The 26158-nt window shown below is 43.3% G+C and overlaps 1 protein-coding gene across 5 annotated transcripts in view; it reads left to right on the forward strand.

Moving 5' to 3' along the window:
• Positions 1-26158, forward strand: part of LOC124717141 — a 121099-nt gene that overhangs the window by 44819 nt on the left and 50122 nt on the right. For all 5 annotated transcript variants that reach the window (XM_047243889.1, XM_047243892.1, XM_047243891.1 and 2 more), the window contains 3 exons: positions 2515-2628; positions 5203-5316; positions 12067-12151. In XM_047243889.1, the coding sequence (XP_047099845.1) occupies positions 2515-2628; positions 5203-5316; positions 12067-12151 (313 nt within the window). The remainder of the gene's footprint in view (positions 1-2514; positions 2629-5202; positions 5317-12066; positions 12152-26158) is intronic.

Here is a 26158-nt window from a genome sequence, read left to right on the forward strand (position 1 = left end):
ATTGTAATGCACTGAAGCTCTTGCATGTACAGTTGCTGAAGTACAGCCTTGATCAAAATCTTGAACAGTAGTTCAGAAGTCGTCCGGAAGTGGAGGCCGGTACGAGTGTTGGTTTCAAGACAGTGACGTCATTCGTGGCCTATACCATCTATGATCAGATAAGGAATGCAAATCAGCCCACACCAGCTGGGCTTGGCACTGCACGTGTACCGTGAAACCGAAAAATCTGGGACCTCTCTTCGGAGAAGAATCCATTTTGCAACCTAAAGTGTACAGACATCCACAAGAAATTACCTTAGACTGCGCACCCTCCATGTACAGACACTTGAAGTAACACCCCCCTCTCGCAGAACCTCGCCCCCAATTACCCTGATTTCTACATGCAACCAACTTGATCTCACAGTAGGTGACTTGAGGGCTCTAACTTCAATGGCACAGGGAGCCACTCTTCCCGGCGAAAATAGTTAGGGCACTGTTTACGTTATGGAGTTAACTGAAATCATGTGATTGGGAAACACTGTCAAAGTACAGGTTTCGGCGGTACGACTGAGCAAAAGATTTTTTCCCTTTTAACTGTTGTGGCCTACACTTCCAAGCTTGGTCTGATGCAGATCTCCACGCTATGGTATCCTGTGGAAGCCTCTTCGCCTCTGCAGAACCACCTGAACCCTCATCCATCTGAAACTGCTTACTGTGTTAATTCTCCCCTTCCTCCACCACACACTTCCCATCATTACCTAACTGACAATTCTCTGATGCATCATCATGTATCCTATCTACTGATCCCTCCTTTTAGTCATATTGTAACATACATGGGGCGGGTGCTGAAAAGTAATGCCTTCGAATTTTTGATTTTGTGCTCAATATACGTCGGGATATTAAATGCCATGCACAATATTCGGTCGACTTTCCTAGTTCCTTGTTGCAAGCAGCAGCCCTCTGCTGCTAAAGGGCTCCGAATTAATTCGAACGTTTCATCCACACATGGCACTCCGTGTTCTTCAGCACGACAATGCCAGATCACACACGGGCGCTGTCACATCTGCAACAATCCGCACCTTTGGTTCACTCTCATATACGAGGGTTGTCCAGAAAGTAAGTTCCGATCGTTCACGAAATGGAAACCACAGTGAAAACAGTTTGGTACACCTTCCACCTACATAGTCGCCGCTCCATCTTCGAGTTTTGTCGTAGTGTTGTATCAACTTTCTAATATCCTCGTCATAAAAAGCAGCCGCTTGTGCTTTCGGCCAGTTATCTGCACTGGTCTGCAGATCGTTGTCTGTGGAAAAATTTTGTCTTCATAGCCAGCGGTTCCTGTGAACGGAGATGAGACTCAGGGGGAACCAGTTACGGTCTGAGTTGTGGGTGGTCAAACACTTCTCATCGGAAACGCTGCAGGAGCGTCTGCATTGCCCCTGCAGTGTGCAGCCGAGAATTGGCGTGAAGAAGGAACTGCTCGACACTTGTTTTATGTGGACTGCATGTCACAGGCGAAATCTCTAACCAGGCCCTCATACTTGGCGGGGGACGCTATTCCATACGCATCTTTACGTGCTCACTGTTCACTCAAAACTGAAAAGAGCGATGCGACACGATCGACGGGCATACAAGAGACAATGTCCGACACATCTGTGCAAAGCTTTACCGGATTTTCCCAGTGGTTTCCATTTCGCTACTGATCGGAACTTTCTTCCTGGACAGCCCTCGTATCATGCTCCATACAGCCCCTCTTGGGCCAACTTGCATCTGTTTCCAGAACTTAAATAATACCTTCGAGGACTTCACTTTAATAGTGCTCATCTGATGCAAGCAGAGATCAGTTTGTGGCTCCGTCAACAGAGTCAAACATTCTACAGTGATGGTCTTCCTTTGAGAGAAATGTGTTCATCGCCAGGGTGACTATGTTTAGAATTAAATTTGTAGCCGAAAAGAATAAACATGTAGATTGTGAACAAAGTTGGTTTTATTTTTAAAAGTGTTATAGGATTTCACGTACAAAATTCAGAGACAATACTGTTCAGCATACCCTAGTATTTTCTTTCTCCCCAGTTAGATTTTGTACCCATTCATTAATTATGCAATCTACCCATCTCCGGCGTTTCCTTTAGCACTGTACTTCAAAATCTTCAATCCGCTTCTTGTCCGAATTGTTTATTACCCACTTTTCACTTCCGTCAGTGGCTGCACTCTAGGCTTGTACACTAAGAAAATATTTTCTAAATTTAAAATTGCATTAGATGTTAACGAATTTATATTTTGCAGATATGATTCTCTTGCTATTGCCATTCTGAATTTTTATCCTCTCTATCCTATCTATCAGTTATTTTCCTGCCCAAATAGAAAAAAAGCATGTACACTTTTAATGTCACATAGATCGATAACAACAAAAAGCTCCACAATCAGCTCTCCATGCAATGTAATCAGTGTGGTCGATCATAACTACTTGCCCATTAATTCCTGATCGTGCTTCAAGCTTCTAAGTGAAATGTGACCATCATCCCTTTGTTACAGAGCAACTTTCCAGTCAGAGAACCAATCACTGATGCAGAGAGGGGACTTCCCGAAGACTGTTGCTGTAGTTTCTCCCTCAAGAAGGACTCCATCATCGATGCTCTCATGTGTCTGGTGAGTACATTATGAAATAAATTGTGATAGCGTTTAAAGTACTGTAGCTTCCTTGCATTGAGAACTTCAACAAGGCTCTGTACTTCAGTACTCATCTCGAATTTTACCGGACAAACCTTTTTCTCTCGCTTTTTAAGCCACTAGCCTGTCCACTTGTTGGATGCTGTTCCATCTTTTCCTATCTTCTACTAACCGTTTCATTCCTAAGCAATTAGTACACCCAAACCACCCTAAAGTGTACTTCTCATATTCTACCTTTTTATGGTGTCAACTGAGTTCATGTGGGAGGGCAAAATTGTCACAGTATATGTTACTCCGGTATGACTGAGCAAATATATATATATATATATATATATATATATATATATATATATATTTTATTTTTTATTTATTTATTTAATTTTTGTTTTTTTTTTTTTTTTTTTTTTTTTTAGTATACAGTTCGAAGACTGGTAGCATGCAGTTCTCCACCCTAGTAAATCCTGTGGAAGCCTCTTGGCCTCTGCAGAACCACTGTAACCAAAATCCATCCCAAGCTGTTTACGTATTGATACCTTAAATGGTTCAAATGGCTCTGAGCACTATGCGACTTAACATCTGTGGTCATCAGTCCCCTAGAACTTAGAACTACTTAAACCTAACTAACCTAGGGACATCACACACATCCATGCCCAAGGCAGGATTCGAACCTGCGACCGTAGCAGTCGCGCGGTACCGGCCTGAGCGCCTAGAACCGCTAGACCACCGCGGCCGGCATTTATACCTTATTTCTACCCCCACCCCACAGCACACATTTCCTTCCATTACCAAACTGGTAATTCTTTGATGCCTCAGTATTCTATCTACTGATTCCTCCTTTTAGTCAAATTGAAACACGTACGGGGCCGAGATGAAAAATACTACCTTCGTATTTCTCATTTTTTTCTCAGTATCAGCAGAGATATTACGTACCATGCACATTACTCGGCCGACTTTCCCGCTTCGTTGGGACAAGTTGCAAACGTCTGCTACCAGGCGGCTTCGAACTGTTGCGTGTAACGTAACTATGGCGGTGCTTGAGAAACAGCTTATAAAACTAAAAGCGCGAATTCGAAGGTTTTATCCAGACATGAAACTCCCTCTTCTTCAGCATGACAATGCTAGACCACACATGAGCACTGCGAAATCTTCGACAATCCGTGCCTTGGTTGTCGCTGTCACAGATCGTGCTGCACACAGTCCAAACATGGCCCCATACGACTGTCACCTGTTCCCAGAACTTCAAGAATACCACCAAGGACTTCACTTTGGTAGTGCCGAAACGGTGCAAGCAGAGTTAAGGTTGTGACTCCATCAGCATAGTCAGACATTCATAGTGACGGTATTTCTTAGGGAGAAAAGTGTTCGTCACCTAGGTGAATATGATGAGAAATAAATATACAGAAATGAACGATAAAGATGTAGGTTTAATAAAGTTTATTTTATTTAAAAACCCTTTATGTGTTTTCACATACAAAGTTCAGAGACCATTTCGCACGCCTTCGTATTTCTTTTCTCCGCAAATAGATTCAGTACCTCTTCATTAGTGTGCAATCTACCCATCTCCAGCATCTCCTTTAGCGTACTATTTGAAAATCTACTCTCTTCTTGTCTGAATTATTATTCACGCTACACTTCCGTCAATGGCTACACTCTAGGCTAATGTGTTCAGAAAAGACTTCCTAAATTTTATACTTATATTACATCTTGCTATTGCCACTCCGTCACGTTCCAACTTAAATTCAAAACATCTGTTGAATGATCGCCGGCCGGAGTGGCCGAGCGGTTAAAGGCGCTACAGTCTGGAACCGCACGACCGCTACGGTCGCAGGTTCGAATCCTGCCTCGGGTATGGATGTGTGTGATGTCCTTCGGTTAGTTAGGTTTAAGTAGTTCAAAGTTCTAGGGGACTTATGACCACAGCAGTTGAGTCCCATAGTGCTCAGAGCCATTTGAACCATTTTTTTTTTTTTTTGTTGAATGATCAACTTGCATTAAAAACAGACACTATTTTGATTTTATATCATCTCTTACAAAATGTGAAAATTAGCCTATTCCTTTTGTATAGCCGGCCGGAGTGGCCGTGCGGTTCTAGGCGCTACAGTCTGGAGCCGCGTAACCGCTACGGTCGCAGGTTCGAATCCTGCCTCGGGCATGGGTGTGTGTGATGTCCTTAGGTTTAAGTAGTTCTAAGTTCTAGGGGACTGATGACCTCAGATGTTAAGTCCCATAGTGCTCAGAGCCATTTGAACCATTCTTCCTTTACCAAAGTTAGATTTACCAGAAGGAGTGCAGATTATCTTTCAGTTAGTGTTGTGCCTACACAGGGGTGGCAGAGTACTTGTACTTCCACACCAAATCTCTCATTTTGAAAAAAAAAGTCGTAATAGATCGGTAACAATAAGAAAACTACACAGTCAGCTGTCCACCTGTAGGTACCAGGCTTGTGCAGTGGACACAGTGCGGCCAATCACGTCTCATAACTATCTGACCATTTAATTCCTGCATGTGCTTAAAGCCTCTGAATCAAACGTGCCAATCATACCTTTGTTACAGAGCTATTTCCCAGTCAAAAAACCTACCACTGTTGCAGAGGTGGTAGCTCTCAACGATTGGTGCTGTGGACTGTCCCTCGAGACGGGCGCCATGATCGCTGGTGTCCTGTTTCTGGTGAGTACATTAAAAAATAAGCAATGATAGTGACTAGAGTACTACAACTTCCTTGCATTGATTACTTCACCCAGGTGCTGTACTTCAGTAGTGACCTCATCTCCAGTTTCACCTTAAAATCATTTTTTAAGCCATCAGAATTTTCCTAAGTTCTGCTAACCCCTTCATTCTCACATAACTATTACACACACCACACTCTATAATTTAACTTTTATATCGTACATTTTCCATGGTGTCAACTGAGTAGTGCACTGAGACGACAAGAGTCATGGGATACGTGCTAATATCGTGTCAGACATCTTTTTGACTCGTGTAGTTCTGCACCTCGACGTGGCATGGACCCAACAAGTCGTTGTAAGTCTCCTGCAGAAATGTTGACCTGCGCTGCCTCTGTGCGCGCGAGCTCCGTCTTCAGGGCACAAGTGGCCCAACGGGACCATCCGACCGCCGTGTCATCCTTGGCTGAGGATGCGAATAGGAGGGGCATGTGGTCAGCACACCGCTCTCCCGGTCTTTACGATGGTTTTCTTTGACCGGAGCCGCTTCTATTCGGTCGAGTAGCTCCTCAATTGGCATCACGAAACTGAGTGCACCCCGAAAAATGGCAACAGCGCATGGCAGCCCGGATGGTCATCCATACACGTGCCGGCGACGCCCGACAGTGCTTAACTTCGGTGATCTGGCGAGAACCGGTGTATCGACTGCGGCAAGGCCATGCCTTTGCTGCCTCTATAGTCGTCTATAACTGTGAAATTATTGACAGTGTAGCATTTTGACATGAACTGACCTCATGATTATGTCCTATAAATGTTGAATGGGATTCGTGTCGGATGATCTGCGTGGCCAAATCATTCGCTCTAATTGGCCAGAATGTTGAAGAAACCAATCGCGAGGCACGATAACATGGTGCGTTGTCATCCATAAAATTTCCATCGTTGTTTGGGAACAGGAAGACCGTCAATGTCTGCAAATGGTGTCCAGGTAGCCGATTATAAATATTTCCAATCAATGATGGCTTCAGTTGGACCAGAAGACCCGGTCGATTTCACGTGAACACAGTCCACGCCATTATGTAGCCACCACAAGCTTGTTACCAACTTGGGCCCGTGGATTTGTGGTGTCTACGCCATCTACACGTACATCTACATCCATACTCCGGAAGCCATCTGACGGTGAGTGGCGAGGGGTACCTTCCGTACCTCTATCGGTTCTCCCTCCTATTCCAGTCTCGTACTGTTCGTGGAAAGAAAGATTGTCGGTATGCCTCTGTGTGGGCCCTAATCTCTCTGATTTTATCCTCATGGATATACGTAGGGGGGAGCAATATACTGCTTGACTCCTCAGTGAAGGTATGTTCTCTAAACTTCAACAAAAGCCCGTACCGAGCTACTGCGAGTCTCTCTTGCAGAGTCTTCCACTGGAGTTTATCTATCATATCCGTAACGCTTTCGCTGCTCCCCGTTGGATCTTCTCTGTCTCTTCTATCAACCCTATCTGGTACGGATCCCAACCTGATGACCAGTATTCAAGCAGTGTACTGTAACCTACTCCCTTTGCTTTCAGATTGCATTTCCTTAGAATTCCTCCAATGAATCTCAGTCTGGGATCTGCTTTACCGATGATCAACTTCATATGATCATCCAACTTTAAATCACTCCTAATGCCTACTCGCAGATTATTTATGGAATTAATTGCTTCCAGTTGCTGACCTGCTATATTGTAGCTAAATGATAAAGGATCTTTCTTTCTGTGTGTTCGCAGCACAGTACACTTTACATTGAGATTCAATTGCCATTCCCTGCACCATGCGTCAATTCGTTGCAGATTCTCTTGCATTTCAGTACAATTTTCCGTTGTTACAACCTCTCATCCGCAAAAGCCTCAGTGAACAAGGTCATTTATATATATATTGTGAATAGCGACGGTCCTACGACACTCCCGTGCGGCGCACCTGAAATCGCTGCAAGAAGGGGGTGCAAGTTCCTTCGCGTACTCTGTGTAAAAACGAACTGGTATCCCATCAGGTGCAGCGGCCCTTCCTCTTTTGAGCGATTTTAATTGTTTTTCTGCCCCTCTATCATGTATTTCGACATCTACGATTTTGTCATCTGTGCGACAATCTAGAGAAGGAACTAGTGCAGTCTTCATCTGTGAAACAGCTTTGGAAAAAGACATTTAGTATTTCGCCACATTTGAATCCTACCATCAGCTCCTACCAACTAAGATGGGGACCCATCTGACCAGACCACTATTTTTTCAGTCCAACTGATAGACTGACGAGCCCAGGAGAGAAGCTACAGGCGATGTCGTACTGCCAGAAAAGGCACTCGCATCAGTCGTCTGCTGCCATAACCCATTAACGTCAAATTTCGCCGCACTGTCCCAAGAGATACGTTCGATGTACGTCCCACATTGATTTGCTGCTTGTCTGTTAGCATTGACAACCATACGCAAACGCCGCTGCTCACATTCTTTATCTGTGTGCCGTCGGACTTTGCATTCTCCATGGTGAGAGGTAACGCCTGAAACTTGGTATCCTCAGCACTCTTTTGACACTGTGGGTCTTGGCATACTGAATTCCCTAACGATTTACGAAATGGAATGTCCCATGTATCTAGCTCCAACTACCGTTCTGCGTTCAGAGTTTGTTAAATCGCGTCCTGCGCCCATATTCGCGTCAGAAACTTTTTCACATGAATTACCTGAGTACAAATGACAGCTCCACCGACGCACTGCCCTTTTATACGTTGTGTACGCGGATCTTCCGCCATTTTCATTTGTGCACATGGCTGTCCCAAGACTCTTCACTCCTCACTGTAAATGCCTCTCTACTGCATCTTCCAGTGCCAGACAAACTACTCCTGGATGCCATAGTATATATTCCACCAACGATTTATGTTTCTGTCTTACCGCAGATTTTTTTTTTTTTTTTTTTTTTTTTTTTTCATCAGTCTACTGACTGGTTTGATGCAGCCCGCCACGAATTCCTTTCCTGTGCTAACCTCTACATCTCAGAGTAGCACTTGCAAACTACGTCCTCAATTATTTGCTTGACGTATTCCAATCTCCGTCTCTCCGTCTTCCTCTACAGTTTTTGCCCTCTACAGCTCCCTCTAGTACCATGGAAGTCATTCCCTCATGTCTTAGCACATGTCCTGTCATCCTGTCCCTTCTCCTTATTAGTGTTTTCCACATATTCCTTTCCTCTCCGATTCTGCGTAGAACTTCCTCATTCCTTACCTTATCAGTCCACTTAATTTTCAACATTCGTCTATAGCACCACATCTCAAATGCTTCGATTCTCTTCTGTTCCGGTTTTCCCACAGTCCATGATTCACTACCATACAATGCTGTACTCCAGACGTACATCCTCAGAAATTTCTTCCTCAAATTAAGGCCGGTTTTTGATATTAGTAGACTTCTCTTGGCCAGAAATGCCTTTTTTGCCATAGTGAGTCTGCTTTTGATGTCCTCCTTGCTCCGTCCGTCATTGGTTATTTTACTGCCTAGGTAGCAGAATTCCTTAACTTCATTGACTTTGTGACCATCAATCCTGATGTTAAGTGTCTCGCTGTTCTCATTTCCACTACTTCTCATTACCTTCGTCTTTCTCCCACTTACTCTCAAACCATACTGTGTACTCATTAGACTGTTCATTCCATTCAGCAGATCATTTAATTCTTCTTCACTTTCACTCAGGACAGCAATGTCATCAGCGAATCTTATCACTGATATCCTTTCACCTCGTATTTTAATTCCATTCCTGAACCTTTCTTTTATTTCCATCATTGCTTCCTCGATGTACAGATTGAAGAGTAGGGGGGAAAGGCTACAGCCTTGTCTTACGCCCTTCTTAATACGAGCACTTCGTTCTTGATCGTCCACTCTTATTATTCCCTCTTGGTTGTTGTACATATTGTATATGACTTGTCTCTCCCTATAGCTTACCCCTACTTTTTTTCAGAATCTCGAACAGCTTGCACGATTTTATACTGTCGAACGCTTTTTCCAGGTCGATAAAGCCTATGAACGTGTCTTGATTTTTCTTTAGCCTTGCTTCCATTATTAGCCGTAACGTCAGAATTGCCTCTCTCGTCCCTTTACTTTTCCTAAAGCCAAACTGATCGTCACCTAGGGCATTCTCAATTTTCTTTTTCATTCTTCTGTATATTATTCTTGTAAGCAGCTTCGATGCATGAGCTGTTAAGCTGATTGTGCGATAATTCTCGCACTTGTCAGCTCTTGCCGTCTTCGGAATTGTGTGGATGATGCTATTCCGAAAGTCAGATGGTATGTCTCCAGGCTCATATATTCTACACACCAACGTGAATAGTCGTTTTGTTGCCACTTCCCCCAATGATTTTAGAAATTCTGATGGAATCTTACCTATCCCTTCTGCCTTATTTGACCGTAAGTCCTCCAAAGCTCGTTTAAATTCCGATTCTAATACTGGATCCCCTATCTCTTCTAAATCGACTCCTGTTTCTTCTTCTATCACATCAGACAAATCTTCACCCTCATAGAGGCTTTCAATGTATTCTTTCCACCTATCTGCTCTCTCCTCTGCATTTAACAGTGGAATTCCCGTTGCACTCTTAATGTTACCACCGTTGCTTTTAATGTCACGTTGCTTTTAATGTCACCAAAGGTTTAGCTACATATCGAAATTTTGACATCATTCGAAAGCGTTCGATTTCAAATGCTAGCAGGTTCTAATTCTCAGGGTTTACAGCAATCCATGTTTCATTTCTGCATTGTCCCGCTTTCCAGATGTGCACTTGAGCACTGTGATTTCTCAGTTCTGTATTATTATCTTGCGTCTAGAGAGCTATTTTACTGAAGGAAGGCTGCTTTCTTTGTTTTGGGGATCCTGTCGAATCTTCCAAACTACAATGGAGACGTGTATCAGTCATCTTGCACTACTTCGCCATTCGCTATTTGGTGTTAACAACTTCGCTATTTCACCTCCAACTCATCAGCTCCGTCTCTGTTATGTTTGCCCTCAACTTATATTCTGTGTTAAGTGTTGCTTTCCGTCCTTTCCCAAAGTCCTCCGAAGCCCTTCTTACACCAGGTAGAAAGGCTGTATCACCTGCGAAATTTAGTTCCCCTTGCATATTTACATCTATCACAAGTCTGCCGTATACAAACAGTCTGTCCTATACTAACAATTTACAATTGTATAGGAAGAGCACATTCACTTGAAGGATGTCACAGTATTCCGTTTTGTGAGACAAGTGCTGTTTCATTGCTTTTTGGTGAATTTTTGGAGTAGGGGTAAATGCTTTTGGAGCCTACCTTTACTCCGTATATGAAGACAATCTTACCGAGTCCCGTAAGAGTTCGGACAATGCCTCTGCCGCGAGTAATGAGTGTAACGGGCAGGCGCACTGCGAATGTAGTGTGTGGACATCAAGTTGGGAATGTGGGTCTCACGGGGAGCGTGCAAGCGTCTGCCATGTAAGCAGGAGATCGCCGGTTCGAGTCCCGACCGGGGCATACATTTTCAACTGTCCCCGTTGATGTATATCAACGCCTCTCGGCAGCTTAGGGTCTTGATTTAATTATCATTTCATTTACTCTGTATGACGAAAGAAGATCCTGAGCAGCTGGAAGTGGTGTTGCCAGTTTACAGGCGCCACCAGTACTGCCATGACTACTGATAACTGCACTGAGGAACTGCCATAGAATCGAATTCCATGATTCGTCATTGAAGGTGAACGAAGGAACTATGCCAAGCCCACTTCAACTATTATCCGTTTTCTCTAGCCATACATACTGTGACTTCCACACTTTGCAACTGATTACAGCCAGAAATTTAAAGTTACCAAGTACATTATAGAAATACGAAATAGGTCATTGTCGAAATAAAGAGAATCAGTGAACCAGGGAATGTTGATTTTAATTTTCTTTAACACCATTGCTTGACAGCAGATGTACATCAGCTGAGTATCGATTTTGGCCTGTGACGGCCATGTGCAGATCTGCAGTGCAATGTCAACAGTCCAATAATAGGTTGTTTATGTATGATGTCTCAACATGCTGGATGTTGTATTACGGCTGTTTTTTCTGGACGTGCTGGATCTTTTCCGCATTTGGTTTTAATTTGCATCGCCATGCTGGTGCAATTCTTTTATTGTACGTCGTTACAGAAGTATCATAGAAAGCTCTCTATCAGTAAATATTTGGTTGCCCTGGAGATTTTTGTTACTGGCGTAGGGATTATTTTAATCTCCGCCCATTAAAATATTCCACAGCATACTGACTGCTATTTTAAGTATCTGGAGCTCGATTCTTGTACTTACCCTTATATCTGAGATGGGAAAGTTGGCATTTTGCTCTCCTGGGACCAGCTTGAAAATTTTCTAGTTTGGTCAAGTATTGCAGTTTAATAAAGTAGTCAAAGTATTACCTACTTAAATCGCACTTGTTGCTGAGTACCATGGTTTGTCAGGTATCTCAAGAAGACTGGAAACCACGTTGTTCGCCAGTTGCTTGTCTGCCCTTGCATTTGATTTGTTATTCATATCCACGCGCAGAGCGCAGATCTACGGGAAAAGTGCATGTTCATTTACATTTTCATAGGGCATTTTACCTTTTCTGTGGAGACAAATAATATAGTAAACAAACGGATCATGAATACTAATAAACTAGAAAGTATCTTTTAATAAAAATCTATCGTTACAATACATCGAACACAATCTAAAACCAGTTGAATGCAAATGTACTTTTTTCTTGTTTTAAATCCAGGTATGGAGCCTTGTGCAGATAGCGGTATCGTCACTCATTTTGTTCATGCTGGGCACCTATTACCGTTTATATAAGGCAGAATCAGGTAATAATCCTCATATATTTTTTTGCTACGAAAAGTCAATCTTATTTCAAAATAAATGAAACCCTAGTTAATATATAATTAATGTAGCAGACTAACATTATCAAGTTTTTGAAAACTTAAGTCTAACAAACATCACTTGTGTTAACAGTATTTTTAAAGTTTACATATGTGAGGTCTTAGATGTTTTGTCGTCTGAGACTACCCACGGAGCAGTTAAGACTGCGCAACTCTGAAGCTTCAGCACTGATCACAGATATAAGGTCCTGAGCCTGCACAATCAGAACACACCTCTCGCCCTCATTGCTGATTCTGTCCACACTGAACTCAACCATCTTGAAAGCTCTTTCCGCAGCCATTGAGAAAGGTTTCTTCTACCTTTTCTTTTCTTTGTTTCTCCAGGTCGCAGTTGGTGTATTGTTTTGGTATAATGCTACTTCTCATTTTCCTGCTTCTTTTTCTGTTTCAAGCTTTCATTTCACTGATTCTTCCATTCAGTTTCTTATCTTTCCTTTCATTCCGCCTTCCTTCTTTTCTCGAAATAATTGTTCCATTTTTCTCATCCAATGCTACAATTTTGCACACAATAAGGGGTGAATATCAAGAAACTGAGTGGTCAGTCTCTTTTTTGCGTTGGGTTTAGACTTAGTACGAACACATGAAAAAACAGCATGCGTTTCCTGGTTCTGGATCGCTTTTAATGTTTTACTGCTATTATCTGCAAACTTGTCTTCTTTATTGCGTATTTAGCCTAACCAGATGGGGCCATAAGGCCCCTTCTTAGGGGTTTACCGCCATTTCTTCTATTTATACCAAAATGGGTTGTTATACAATCACTTAAAGAAAAGCCGGCCGGTGTGGCCGAGCGGTTCTAGGCGCTTCAGTCTGGAACCACGCGACCGCTACGGTCGCAGGTTCGAATCCTGCCTCGGGCATGGATGTGCGTGATGTCCTTAGTTAGAGTTAAGTAGTTCTAAGTTGTAGGAGACTGATTACCTCAGATGTTAAGTCTCATAGTGCTCAGAGCCATTTGAACCAACCTACAGAAAACAACATAACAACCATTATAACAATCTCGCTATGAACAACAGATACCAAATGTATAACATTTTCTCTTTTTTTCTTTTTGAGTCATCAGTCGTCTGACTAGTTTGATGCCGCTCGCCAGGAATTTCTCTCCTGTGCTAACCTCTTCATCTCAGAGTAGCACTTGCAACCAACGTCCCCAATTATATGCTGGATGTATTCCGTCTTTGTCATCCTCTATAGTTTTTTCCATTTTCAACTCTCTCTAGTACTATGGAAGTGACTCACTGATGTCTTAACAGATGTCCCATCATCCTGTCCCATCTCTTTGTCATTGTTTTCCACATATTACTTTCTTAGCCAGCTCTGCGTAGAACCTCCTCATTCCTTACCTTATCAGTTCACCTATTTTTCAACATTCGCCTATAGCACCACATCTCAAATGCTTCGATTCTCTTCTGTTCCGGTTTTCCCGCAGTCCATGTTTCAATACAATACAATGCTGTGCTCGAAACGTATATTCTCAGCAATTTCTTTCTCAAATTAAGCCCTAAGTTTGATATTAGTAGACTTCTCTTGGCCAGGAATGCCCTTTCTGCCAGTGCTAGTCCGCTTTTGATATCCTCCTTGCTACATCCGACATTGCTTATTTTGTTGCCTAGATAACAGAATTCCGTAACTTCACCTACTTCGTGACCGTCGATCCTGATGTTAAGTTTCTCGCTGTCCTCATTTCTGCTACTTCTCTTTGCTTTCGTCTTTCATCGATTCACTCTCAATCCATATTCTGTGCTCATTAGACTGACCATTCCATTCATCAGGTCATGTAATTCTTCTTCACTTTCACTCAGCATAGCAATTCACCTTGAATTATAATTCCACTCTTTTATTTCCATCATTGCTTCTTCGAAGTACAGATTGAACAGTAGGGGCGGAAGACTACATCCCTGTCTTTCACAATTTTTAATCCGAGCATTTCGTTCTTGGTCGTCCACTCTTATTATTCCCTCTTGGCTCTTGTAGTTATTGTATATGACCCCTCTCTCCCTATACCTTAACCCTACCTTTCTCAGAATTTCGAACATCTTTCACCATTTTACATTGACGAACGCTTTTTCCAGTTCGACAGATCCTATGAACGTGTCCTGATTTTTCTTTAATCTTGCTTCCATTATCAACCGCAACGTCAGAATTGCCTCTCTGGTGCCTACACCTTAACTAAAGCCAAACTGATCGCCATCTAACACATCCTTAATTTTCTTTTCCAATTTAAGCTGACTGTGCGAAAATTCTCGCACATGTCAGCTCTTGCCGTCTTCGGAATTATGTGGATGATATTTTTTCGAAAGTCAGACAGTTCATTGCCAACACACCAACGTGAATAGTCGTTTTGTAGCCACTTCCCCTAATGATTCTAGGAATTCTGATAGAATGTTATCGATCCCTTCTCCCTTATTTGATCTTAAGTCCTCCAAAGCTCTCTCAAATTCAGGTTCTAATACTGTATCTCCTATCTCTTCCGAATCGATTACCGTTTCTTCTCCTACAACATCAGACAAATCTTCCCCCTCATAAAGGCCTTTAATGTACTCATTCCACCTATCCGCTCTCTCCTCTGTTACCACCCTTGGTTTTAATTTCTCCGAAGGTTGTCCTGACTTTCTTATATGCTGAGTCACTCCTTCCATCAATCATTTCCTTTTCGATTTCTTCATATTTTTCATGCAGCCATTTCGTTTTACCTTCCATGCACCTCTTGTTTATTTCATTCCTCAGCGACTTGTACTCCTGTATTCCTGACTTTCCCGGAACACTTTTGTACTACCTTCTTTCATCGATCACCTGAAGTACTTCTTCTGTTATCTATGGTTTGCCGGCCGGAGTGGCCGAGCGCTTCTAGGCGCTACAGTCTGGAACCACGCGACCGCTACGATCGCAGGTTCGAATCCTGCCTCGGGCGTGGATGTGGTAGATGTCCTTAGGTTAGTTAGGTTTAAGTAGTTCTAAGGTCTAGGGGACTGATGACCTCAGATGTTAAGTCCAATAGTGCTCAGAGCCATTTGAACCATTTTTACTCATGGTTTCTGTGCGGTTACCTTTTTTGTACCTACGTTTTTCTTTCCAGCTTCTGTGATGGCCATTCTTAGAGATGTCCATTCCTCCTTAACTGTACTGCCTACTGTATTATACTTTATTGCTGTATCTACAGCCTTAGAGAACTTAAACGTATGTCGGTATTTCTTAGTACTTCCGTATCCCATTTCTTTGCATATCGATTTTTCCTGGATAATCTCTTAAACTTCAGCCTACTCTTTATCACTTCTACATTGTGATCTGAGTATATATCTGCTCCTTGGTACGCCTTACAATCAATAATCTGATTTCGAAATCTCTGGCTGACCATGTAATCTAATTGAAATCTTCTCGTATCACCCGTCCTTTTCCAAGTACACCTCCTCCTCTTGTGATGCTTGAACAGAGTAGTCGCTATTACTAACTGAAATTTACTACAGAACTCAATTAGTCTTTCTCCTCTCTCATTCCTTGAGCCAAGGACATATTCTCCTGTAACATTTCCTTCTACTCCTCCCCCTGCAACTGCAATCTAGTCCCCCAAGACTATTAGACTTTCATCTCCCTTTGCATATTGTGTTATCCTTTTTATATCAGTATATACTTTCTCTATCTGTTCATCTTCAGCTTGCGACGTTGGCATGTATACCTGAGCTGTCGTTGTCAGTGTTGGTTTGCTGTCGATTCTGATAAGAATAACCCTACCACTGAGCTGTTCACAGCAACACACTCTCTGCCCTACCTTCCTATTCATAACGAATCCTGCTCCCGTTACACCATTTTCTGCTGCTTTTGATATTACCCTATATTCGTCTGACCAGAAATTCTTGTCTTCTTTCCACTTCACTTCATTGACCCTTACTATATCTAGATTGAGTCTTATAATTTGCCTTTGTGGATCTTCTAGCTTCCCTACCACGTTCAAGCTTCTGACATTCCACGATTCGACTCGTAGGACGTTATAGTTTCGTTGATTATCCAATATTTTTCTTTTGTTCACCTCCCCCCTTGGCAGTCCCCTCCCGGAGATCCAAATGGGGAGCATTCCGGAATCTTTTGACAATGGAGAGATCATCATGACACTTTCTTATTTACAGGCCAAATGTCTTGGGATATAAGTTATGTGTCTTTAATGCAGTGGTTCCCATTACCTTCTGCATTCTCATGCCATTGATCATGCTGATTCTTCCACCATTAGGGGCAGTTTCCCACCCAAAGGGCAAGAGAGTGACCCTATCTGACAAGGCCGTTGGCAGAATGAGGGTGACTTCTTATGCCGGAAGTCTTCGGTCGTCAACGCTGATTATTAATCAAAACTTACGCGGTGGCAGGTTTCGAACTGGGGGCGTTTTAATGATCAGTCAAAGACGCTACCCCTACAACACTGGTCGCATACTGATGTATTAAATAGCAATCTCAATGGCAGTAATTTGCATTAGTAATAATAACAGAGGACATTTTGAAAATATTAATTAGCTAAACTCATTTGAAGCGATGTTTAGTGTTAGCAGAATTGCAAGGGACAGTGAAAAAAAGAGGATAAGATTGAGATGTTGATGACAATGGCTGTTAAGAAATAACAGACTTTAAATAGAGAACTCTGTAAATAATGGGGATGGAAGAGTGGTTTTTAACGGAGAGCTGAAGAGAGTGAGCAGCAGACAATTGTGTGGAAGATATAGTTATTGTGATAAGAGGAGGACCATAAACTGTCTTTTGAAATTTCAAAGGAATTTAATTTTCCGATATTTTGTGGGAGATCGTTCGAATGTCGGTTTCCTAACACAGAAAATGGTTTAGATAACATGGCAGTGAGAGGAAGTGAGAGGATTTTACTTTGTTGGTAACGAGTAGTGTACGAGTTACTGTTAAATAAGAGGGAGGGCAATGAATGACAATACATAGAGTCAACCCAGTCTATGATAAACTCCATTCTTGTTTGCACATAGCTGTGATAATTTTCCGTTGGCAGAAGTGATGAATCGAACACAAGCATTCAGCGCCAGCCTGCATGAGCTCTCATAAGCAATTTCTTGGAGAATAGGGCTGCCGTAATCAAGTAGAGGGACTATTAGCGACTTTTTGAGTTTCATTTTAAACTCGAGAGAAAACAATTCTTTTACATTTCTGTAGTGAATGAAGTGACGACCACATCTTCTTACAGACTGCAGTTGAGTGTACAGTTCAGTCCAAGTCATGGTCTGCTATTATCCCCAAGTTCTTTCCAGAAAAATATAGTATTATTTCCCCAAGTTCGGGTCGACAGAAGCGTCCGATCCCACGCATCGGCTTTGACCCGTGACGTAAGGGTGTTGTGTGTGACGTCATCATGGCGCGGAGTTTGGCTTGTGAGTGAGTGTGGCGTGTTTGTAGATGTCGTCGTGTTGTGCTCTCTGGTGGTATGTTCAGGGTTTTCGTTTGTGTGGCGTAGTGGGCTCAGTTTGCTTTTGCTCATTATCCAGAACTGTTCGAGTGTCGGCTGTGTTTGTAGTGGAATTCGTTTCAGTGAGTTAACGATTTTGTGTGAAGGTTAATTTAGTGTTGTTCGCTGTACATCGTGTGGTAATTTCAGTCAAATTGGTTGTTGTTTTTCTTCAGGAATGGATATGACGGATAAAATGAAGTGCGCAGGTCAAGGGAAGTGTCCTATCCCAAAGTGTGGCTGTGAATGTTGATATTGGTATCGGGAGATGTTTTTGAGCTATATCGGCCAAGGGAAGTGTTTGATCCTAATTTATGGGATCGGGAGCTGCTGTTGAGCTATATAGCTCAAGGGAAGTGTCCGATTCCAGATGATATTGTGTTTAGTGGTATTTGGGGGTTTTGTGATGTAGGTTTTTTTCGTCGTTTTGTGTGGTTTTGTATCGGGGAGGGTGCCTAAATTTATTTATATTTAGTTTTCTCCCACCTAAAAACACCCCATTTCCCGCGCTTGTCCCGTTAGTGTCATTAGGGTTTTTGTGGAAAGTGTGTGTGTTTGTTTTTCGATGTATTTTCGTCCTCAAAATGTGTACGTACCGACTTTATATGCGCCATATTGGAATCGTGGTTTCTGGTCGTTTCCGCCATATTTCTGACGTCATGGGTCAAAGCAGGCGGGCGGGATCGGACGCTTCCGTATTTCCCCAAGTTCTTTGCAGAATAACAAACAGTTCTTTATCATCAACAATATTGACGATTAAAACTCATTTGAAGCCTTTTTTAGTATTAGCAGAATTGCAAGGGATGGTGAAAAATAGAGGAGGAGATTGAAATGTAGATGAAAATGGTTGTTAAGAAATAACAGACTTTAAATAGAGAACTCTGTAAACCTTGGGGAGGGAAGAGGATCTCATCATATCTACATTGCTTAAGGTATTGTAGGAAGCTAAGTGGGTAGTGTATTTATGTCTGGTAGGGGTCAGGAGGTCGACAGCTGACCATTCAAGAGGCATGAGTAAGGTGACATTGAGGCGAGATGAGCCTGAAGGCATTATTAAAACAATGGTATAATATTAAATATTTATTGTTCACATATTATAGCAGATGATGTATCGACATTCAGACACCAGGCTAGCGTGGTAGCAGTAAGTAACAGCTCAGTAGGTGCTGACCATGGAGTGGCATCAGCAACATTGTTGCGGGCTTTGCCCCACTGAGTGAGGTCGTGTCGTCTTTCATGCTGCCCTAGATTTCCAGCAGCTTCCTGAAGAAGCTTATTAGAGCGCTGTGGCTCCGCCATAGACTGCGCACAGTGAAGGCATCTAATAGCACTGCTCAGAGCAAGTGAATTCGTGCACACAACAGCCATGGCCTCTCGATAGGAGAGAGACCGGCAACATTGAAGTCTACCACAGAAGCAGGGGTGGGTGGCAGCAGTGGAGGGCCACACAATGATGGGTGATGATCTGCTCCCAGGCCCAGCTATTTTGGGCTCCAGAAATCTAGACTAATGGTGATGACCATAGCTTCCCATCAGTCTTGATTCAGTAGTTGGCACTGCAGCTCACAGTGATGAACTCTGCCCAGACAGGTCTTGCAGCTCCATAGAAGATCGAAGGTGGTTAGACAAGCAGGTCTTCCTTGTTAACTGAAGAGAACTCCACCAGAAGAGAAGTAGTATTAATGTAGGGCAGGCTTGCGCGTTCTGCTATGGAGAGGCATTAATGATGTTATTGACTTAGGAAGGTCAGGTTCTGGCAACACATACAGCGGATTTTCAAATCAGTACAACGTAGATTGTGCCAAATTTACAAAGGTCGTTCCAAAGACAGTCGCTGAATGATCAGATCTCTCGGTCCCTTCCGAATTTCACAACCTCACCTTTCAGACACTCTTTCTGGCATATCAGTATACTGAATCTTCTTGGTCCGAAAGGTGTTTCTTGTATGTTAAAGTGCTGTCCAGAGTGACTCCCTGGTATCTGGGCTTTCGTTGTATCTGACTGTGCCAAGAGGGCCGAACTGTGGACTGATCTTTGCTGATGAAAGGCGATTAGAGAGGTGGAACAGGCTTACCTCGGTTTTAGAAACATTTGGTCTCAGTCGCCATGTCTCAAAGTCTTTCTGGCTGCACTAAGTGTACTATCCTGCTAAGCAGATTTCTCTGAGAAGCCTCTGAAACAGTCTTGACATACGTTTATATAATGTTTTTAGTCTCTCACTTATTCTGCCTAGTTCACACCATCTGGTTCCTCAATTCCGCTCATTATTCTAAACCTCATTGTCTTAAAATCAGTCCAGGAATCTGTTGTTCCTACAAGGTCACATTTCGTCCAGATAAGTATTTGTACAATAACACAATCATTTTTCATAATTTCTTAAGGTCATGGTAGAATTTACCATCTCATATACTCTTCCTTTCCTAACAGGTAATTCATTACTCTGATTCTTTCTTAAGTATTCGTACCTCTATCAATAAACTATTCAGCTTGTGCCCAGGTGCTTTAGGAGGGAGCGAAGTTTTTCTCTTGCGAGATATGTAATCCACACAAAGCATAACAAGAAGCAGCTCGGCACTATAAAATGTGTCACTCATGGCCAGTACGTTCTGGCATCGCTTCTCGCGATACTGTTGTATGTGTTGAAGCATCGGGTACGCAGTGATTCGTCCCTTTTACTATGCTATGAATTTTCCCATGAAATGTATATGAGGTCCCATTTTAAGGTCTTACTTAGGAAGGTCAGGTTCTGGCAACACATATAGCTGATTTTTCAACCAGTCCAAAGTAGATTCTGTCAGATTTACAATAGTCATTCCAGTGACTGTCGCCGAATGACGGACTGTCTTACCAGCTTTGTCACAGATCGTACCATTTATTAAAGTCCTTCTATCTTGTAACTCCATCGGTATCAGACCTTGCTCTTAGGAATTTATGATCACTGCTTCCAGAGTAAACACTGGGTATACTCAGTGCTTACCCACTTTAAAATAAGAATGTGTCAATATCATTTTCCTCTGATTTTCAGCTTCTTCTGTCTTACTCCAAAACAGTGGTACTTCGCATGCCTGCGCACTAGTCCGTATCATTCTCATGTGAGAGACCGTAAGTGCTGTGTCCTCGCCAATGGACGCAACTGGACCTGGCGCACTGAGGCAGTTTTTGACTGGCGTCACCAACCACACGTGCCACCCAATCAGCAATCTCCAGACCGCCGCCAATGAGAAGGTCTTCCACGTTGTGTTAAGCGCTGCCAAAGATAGCAACGGATGGTTCATGTTCGTCGATGTAGTGCGACAGTTCTAGTATGAAATTTCAGGGTGCAGTTCATAGCTATGGTTCGCAGTGGAGATCAGCCTGCGAGACTTATTCTACAAGTGGAGTCGAGTATAGCATTTGCATAGGCACAAGTGTTTACTACACTGATTGACAGTGTGGCACCCAGGACGGATATAGTCTTGTTGACATTGTATTCAGTAACAATCACCTTGACAGGCCACTGCTTATTTGTATCAGTCTACAAGCACATCCAACGACTTACTGTAATAAGTTAAGTACTGCAGCGCAATAAACTGTATATATGTGTGTGTCACTAATTAGATTGCATTGTCACATTTTCCCCGTGCACCTCAGAGCACCTAAGTATCAGGTCGCCTTGTGTGACGGCCTGACGATTTTGGTGTAGATGCATTAGTGGCAGAGTGCAAATCGTAGACTCTGTCCTGGTTCTCGAGTACAGCCAACTGCCTGTAAGTGTCCAGTTTGCCTTACATACCATCAACTTAGGTAAGTTTCTCTCCGGTTGCGTTTATTGTAAAAAGTGGAGGGCATTAGAAAAGTGGTCACTGGAATGGAGGTCATCTGGCGTCTCACAATGGACGGAGTCTGCGAGGAGAGCAAACAGCCAAATCAACAGCAGAAAATGTCCCTGCTGCTGAGCAGAAATTTGTCATTGCGCCCACATTCAAGAGATGTGTGGCTGCAAATATTCAACCATTCTACTGGGACAGGTGCAGAGACTATCCCAGAGAGTATTGTGGGGACTGATACCTCCCAACAGTAGAAATGGGGAGGAAGCTGGTCAATCAGGGGAAGCTGGTCCATCAGCTCGGAAACTGCCTCGCTATCCAGCTGTTTCGATGGGAGAGTTGACGAGAACACAGTGTGAACTTGAAGGACACAAAATTCACAAAGAGGCAACGGCCTGTAGTGTTGGAAGTAGGTTTATATGTGAAGAGTAGAGCGTGTCAGTGACGAAGGCTGCCACCTCACCCTGAGCTCTGTCGGCATTTATCTGTGCCATACAAATTCCGAAGCCATTTAAATTCTACTGTATTATGTCGATTATCCATTGGTAAGGTTCGTCTTCCCTTTGTCTCTGTACCTTGATGGTGAGCCCAAGGTCGTTGGTGGCAGACTGGTACAACTTCATGGGTCCCCTGATTGGACCAAATCCATCGTCAAACTTTCAGCAGGGGCAGCAGCCGCCGATTTCGATGCTGTTGCTTTAGGTTCCATTCCAAGACTCTGACTTGTCCTTTTGGTGGCTTTCCCTGTTTGGACTGAAACATGGGTATTAGTCGATGCTGGTGGAACATTGGCTCCACATTATCTGTCTGAGAAGTTTGTGTAACTGGGTCTCTGGCAGGTGCAGGTTTACTGGAGTCTGCCTTTTGGCGTGAGCAGTAACGGGGCCTGTCTGTGTTGTCACACTAACTTGAACTGTAGACGGTTTCGCAGCAGATGCAAGTGAGATAACGAAGCAGAGACAGCACGACTTTAAACACCTTCTTCACTTCTGCGTAAGACATGCGTCATGTAAATTTACTTTCCTGAATCTTTTCTTCATCCCTGAAGCTGCGACTCTCTCTGCTCCAAACTGGATGTGAGTTAGAGAAATTAACACACGCCGGTGGAGGCGCACATTCCACACCTGGTGCACGCACGGCTTGACCCCAGCTCCCACAAGTACCGTAACCGTTACACGCAAGTGTACTGTGGCCAGCTGTTTAGCACTTGAAACATCGCAATGGATTCGAAAAAAAGGGCGAACTGTTAAGTGTAAGAAACCAGTATTAATGTGGCTGGGCATGTCTGGCGTATTAAAGGTTAAAATGAAAGTACGCGTTTTTTCAAGGCTCCCATGCACTCTATTCATCACTTGTTTCACTTCTGTAACGCTTTAGTTTGCCCATTCCTGTTGCAAAAGACTGATGTCCTCATCCATGAGACACCACCCGAAGGCTGGAATTTAGTGTTTTATGCAATTCAACGACAGTGATGTATTCGCCTAAAGTTGTTGTTTTAAGAAGTTTCTGTATTTGCCCATAACTGGCATTTTCAATCAGTTGTGTACCATTACAAAACCTTTTTACAGACATAAGAAGATCTTCACCAGTAAGTTCTTATTTATGAGTTTTGATGACTGCGTCAGTGGCCTCTAATTCGTCAAGTACAGCTGTAATTTACTCAGCTGTTTGTAACCTCTGTGTGTAGAAAGTCATTTCTCTGTTGTTTATTTGAAAAATAAAGTATTCCAGAACTGCGACATTCTTTTTGTGAAAAACTACACTCATGCTCGTAAATTAATGATAATTGCAGAATGTGGTGCCACACAACGTGGCACTAGACAACACTGGCGCTAATAGCATAGGCACATAGGGAACACACATGACAGATCTGTAAGTCAACGGTATTGGTGATAAACTGAGAAAACACATGTGCAACAAAACGCCACCGTTTGCTGCGCATGCACCCCGCCACCAGTATGGGATATGATCACCATGCACACGCACACAGGCCACACAACGGGTTGGCATACTCTGGATCAGGTGGTCGAGCAGCTGCTGGGGTATAGCCTCTCATTCTTGCAACAGTGCCTGAAGCGTCGTAGGGGTTTGAAGACGTGCAGCGATACGTCGACCGTGAGCATTGGGTTTAGGTCTGAAGAACAGGCAGGCTACTCCATTCGCCTGACGTCTTCTGTTTCAAGGTACTCCTCCACGATGGCAGCTCGGTGGGGCCGTGCGTTATCATCCACCAGAAGGAATGTGGGACCCACTGCACCCCTGAAAAGGCGGACATACTGGTGCAAAATGACGTCCCGATACACCTGACCTGTTTCAGTTCCTCTGTAACAGACATGCAGGCGTGTATGTGCACCAATCATAATCCCACCAACATCATCAAACAATGATCTCCATACAGGTCCCTTTCACGCACCTTTCACGGTCATTAAGGGGTTACGATGTTGGTATCTGGTTCCTGGTTCACAGTAGATGAAAATCCCGGCGAGAATCACTGTTCAGACTATATCTGGACTCGTCCGTCAACATAACCTGGGACCACTGTTCCAATGACCATGTACTGTGTTCTTGACACCAGGCTTTACGGGCTCTCCTGTGACCAGGGGTCAGTGGAATGCACCCTGCAGGTCTCCGGGCGAATAAACCATGTCTGTTCAGTCGTCTGTAGGCTGTGTGTCTGGAGACAACTGTTCCAGTGGCTGCGGTAAGGTCCCAAGAAAGGATACCTGCAATACTCCGTGGCCATCTGCGGGCACTGATGTTGAGATATCAGTCTTCTTGTGGTGTTGTACACAGTGGACGTGCCGTACTGCAGCGCCAGGACACGTTTCCTGTCTGCTGGACTCACTGTCATAATCTTGAGATCAGACTTTGTGGCACACGGAGCGCCCGTGCTACGACCTGCTGTGTTTGACCGCCTCCAGTCGCTATAGTATTCTACCCCTCATAACGTCATCAATTTGTGTTCTTTGAGCCATTTTCAACATACAGTCACCATTAGCACGTCTTAAAACGTCTGCACACTTACTCGCTCCACCGTACTCTGACATACACCAACGCACCTCTGCGTATGTGGACTGCTGCCAGCGCCACCCTGCGACGACTGCAGGTCAAATGCACCGCATGGTCATACCCTGAGGTGATTTAAACCCGCAAACCGCCCACCAGAGCGTTGTTTCACCATGTATCAGCATTATCGTTAATTTATGAGCATGAGTGTAAATACCGTCAGAAACACAGAAGTCGTAACAGAATATTATGATACAATGTACTTACGAGGCGGGTCCAATACTTCAAAAACATTAGTGTTAAAACACAAAGCCAGGTATAATTCTGAAACTTAACAAACTTTTAGGTCGCAGAACACTTCATTAGCGCCAAATATTCAATTCGATTTCTTGTCTTTGACTGCACGGGTCATGTACGTCGCAAAACGAACATGAACTGAGCAGCTCCAGACGTTTCATCAACAAATCGGACTTATAAATAATACATTCCCATCTTACAGGTCAACTAGGATCAAGAAAAAAATATCCCACATTATAGCATTCAGTATTATGCACATAACTGAACTCAACATATTTTAACACTTGAAATAAGTTATTGAAATTTGTTTTCAGTTTTCTTTTTCATGAAGTGTTGGACTAAATATGAAATATAACCACTTAGACAGAGAGCTTCTGAATGCCTTTTCACGTGAATTATATATAATAAGATCATTAAGACTACATTTTGTGAAGTAGAGCTTTGTGTTGCGTTTACAGAACAATGGGAAGAAATGGGTGAACCCTCATTATGAATCTTTATTTCTTTAGACTGACTTTGGTTTTGCTTCTCTTTTCAGTCTATTATATTACACATTGCCAAGGTGCCTGTGCATATTCCTCCCCCAAATATCTGTTTCCATCCCACTGACATCTATTCGGACACTCCTTACTGGGTCCTATCTGTTCAGACCCACACTCAGTTACCGACTGCTTGATTCTCTTAGCCATGGCTGACAACGTGCAGTGACAAAGCTACTTTTTTAAAATGCTGTTGTGCTACTGGCTTGGAGCCGATGGCTGTGTGTTTCAGATCGCTGGTGTAGCGGTGCACTGGAATTCTGGACCCATCTTTCTTGGACTGGTGATGTGTCGGAGACGAGCTGACGGGTGTGGCACATAGCATTGTGGAACAGAGCCCTGACCCTTTGGGCGTGCATCGACTGTGCTACTGCTATGCGGGGGTGCTGAGGCGATGACAGCTTGGCTGCTCCTCTGCCTCACTGAGGGAGCAAAGTAAATCCAAGAACCGAGCCCACAACTGCGACAGTCTTGCACTAGGGTCATCTTAGTGCATATTTGAATTTACAGCTATTGTCGCTTTAACGATAAATCGATAAAGTGCTGGAATTGTCTGTGATGCACTAACCAGATTTTAAGACAGCGTTCGGTTTACTGCAAGTGCAGCAAACCGAAATAACCTGCCCCAAACACAGATCTTTAAATTTAAATAAACAACGTTTGTTGTTCTCAAATAACAGTAAACTACGTAGGCCAGTGATAAATTCTGCTATGTAATTAGGCGAATTGCAAAATGCTCGAGTTCCCAATATATAAAAATAAAATAGCTGGAAAATACAGGGTGTTCAAAACGTCTCTCCGCAGTGCCGTATGATTTTTCCCCTGCCTGAGTTACTTCCCT

This window comes from Schistocerca piceifrons, chromosome 9, assembly GCF_021461385.2.
Source record: "Schistocerca piceifrons isolate TAMUIC-IGC-003096 chromosome 9, iqSchPice1.1, whole genome shotgun sequence".
Taxonomy (NCBI): Eukaryota; Metazoa; Arthropoda; class Insecta; order Orthoptera; family Acrididae; genus Schistocerca; species Schistocerca piceifrons.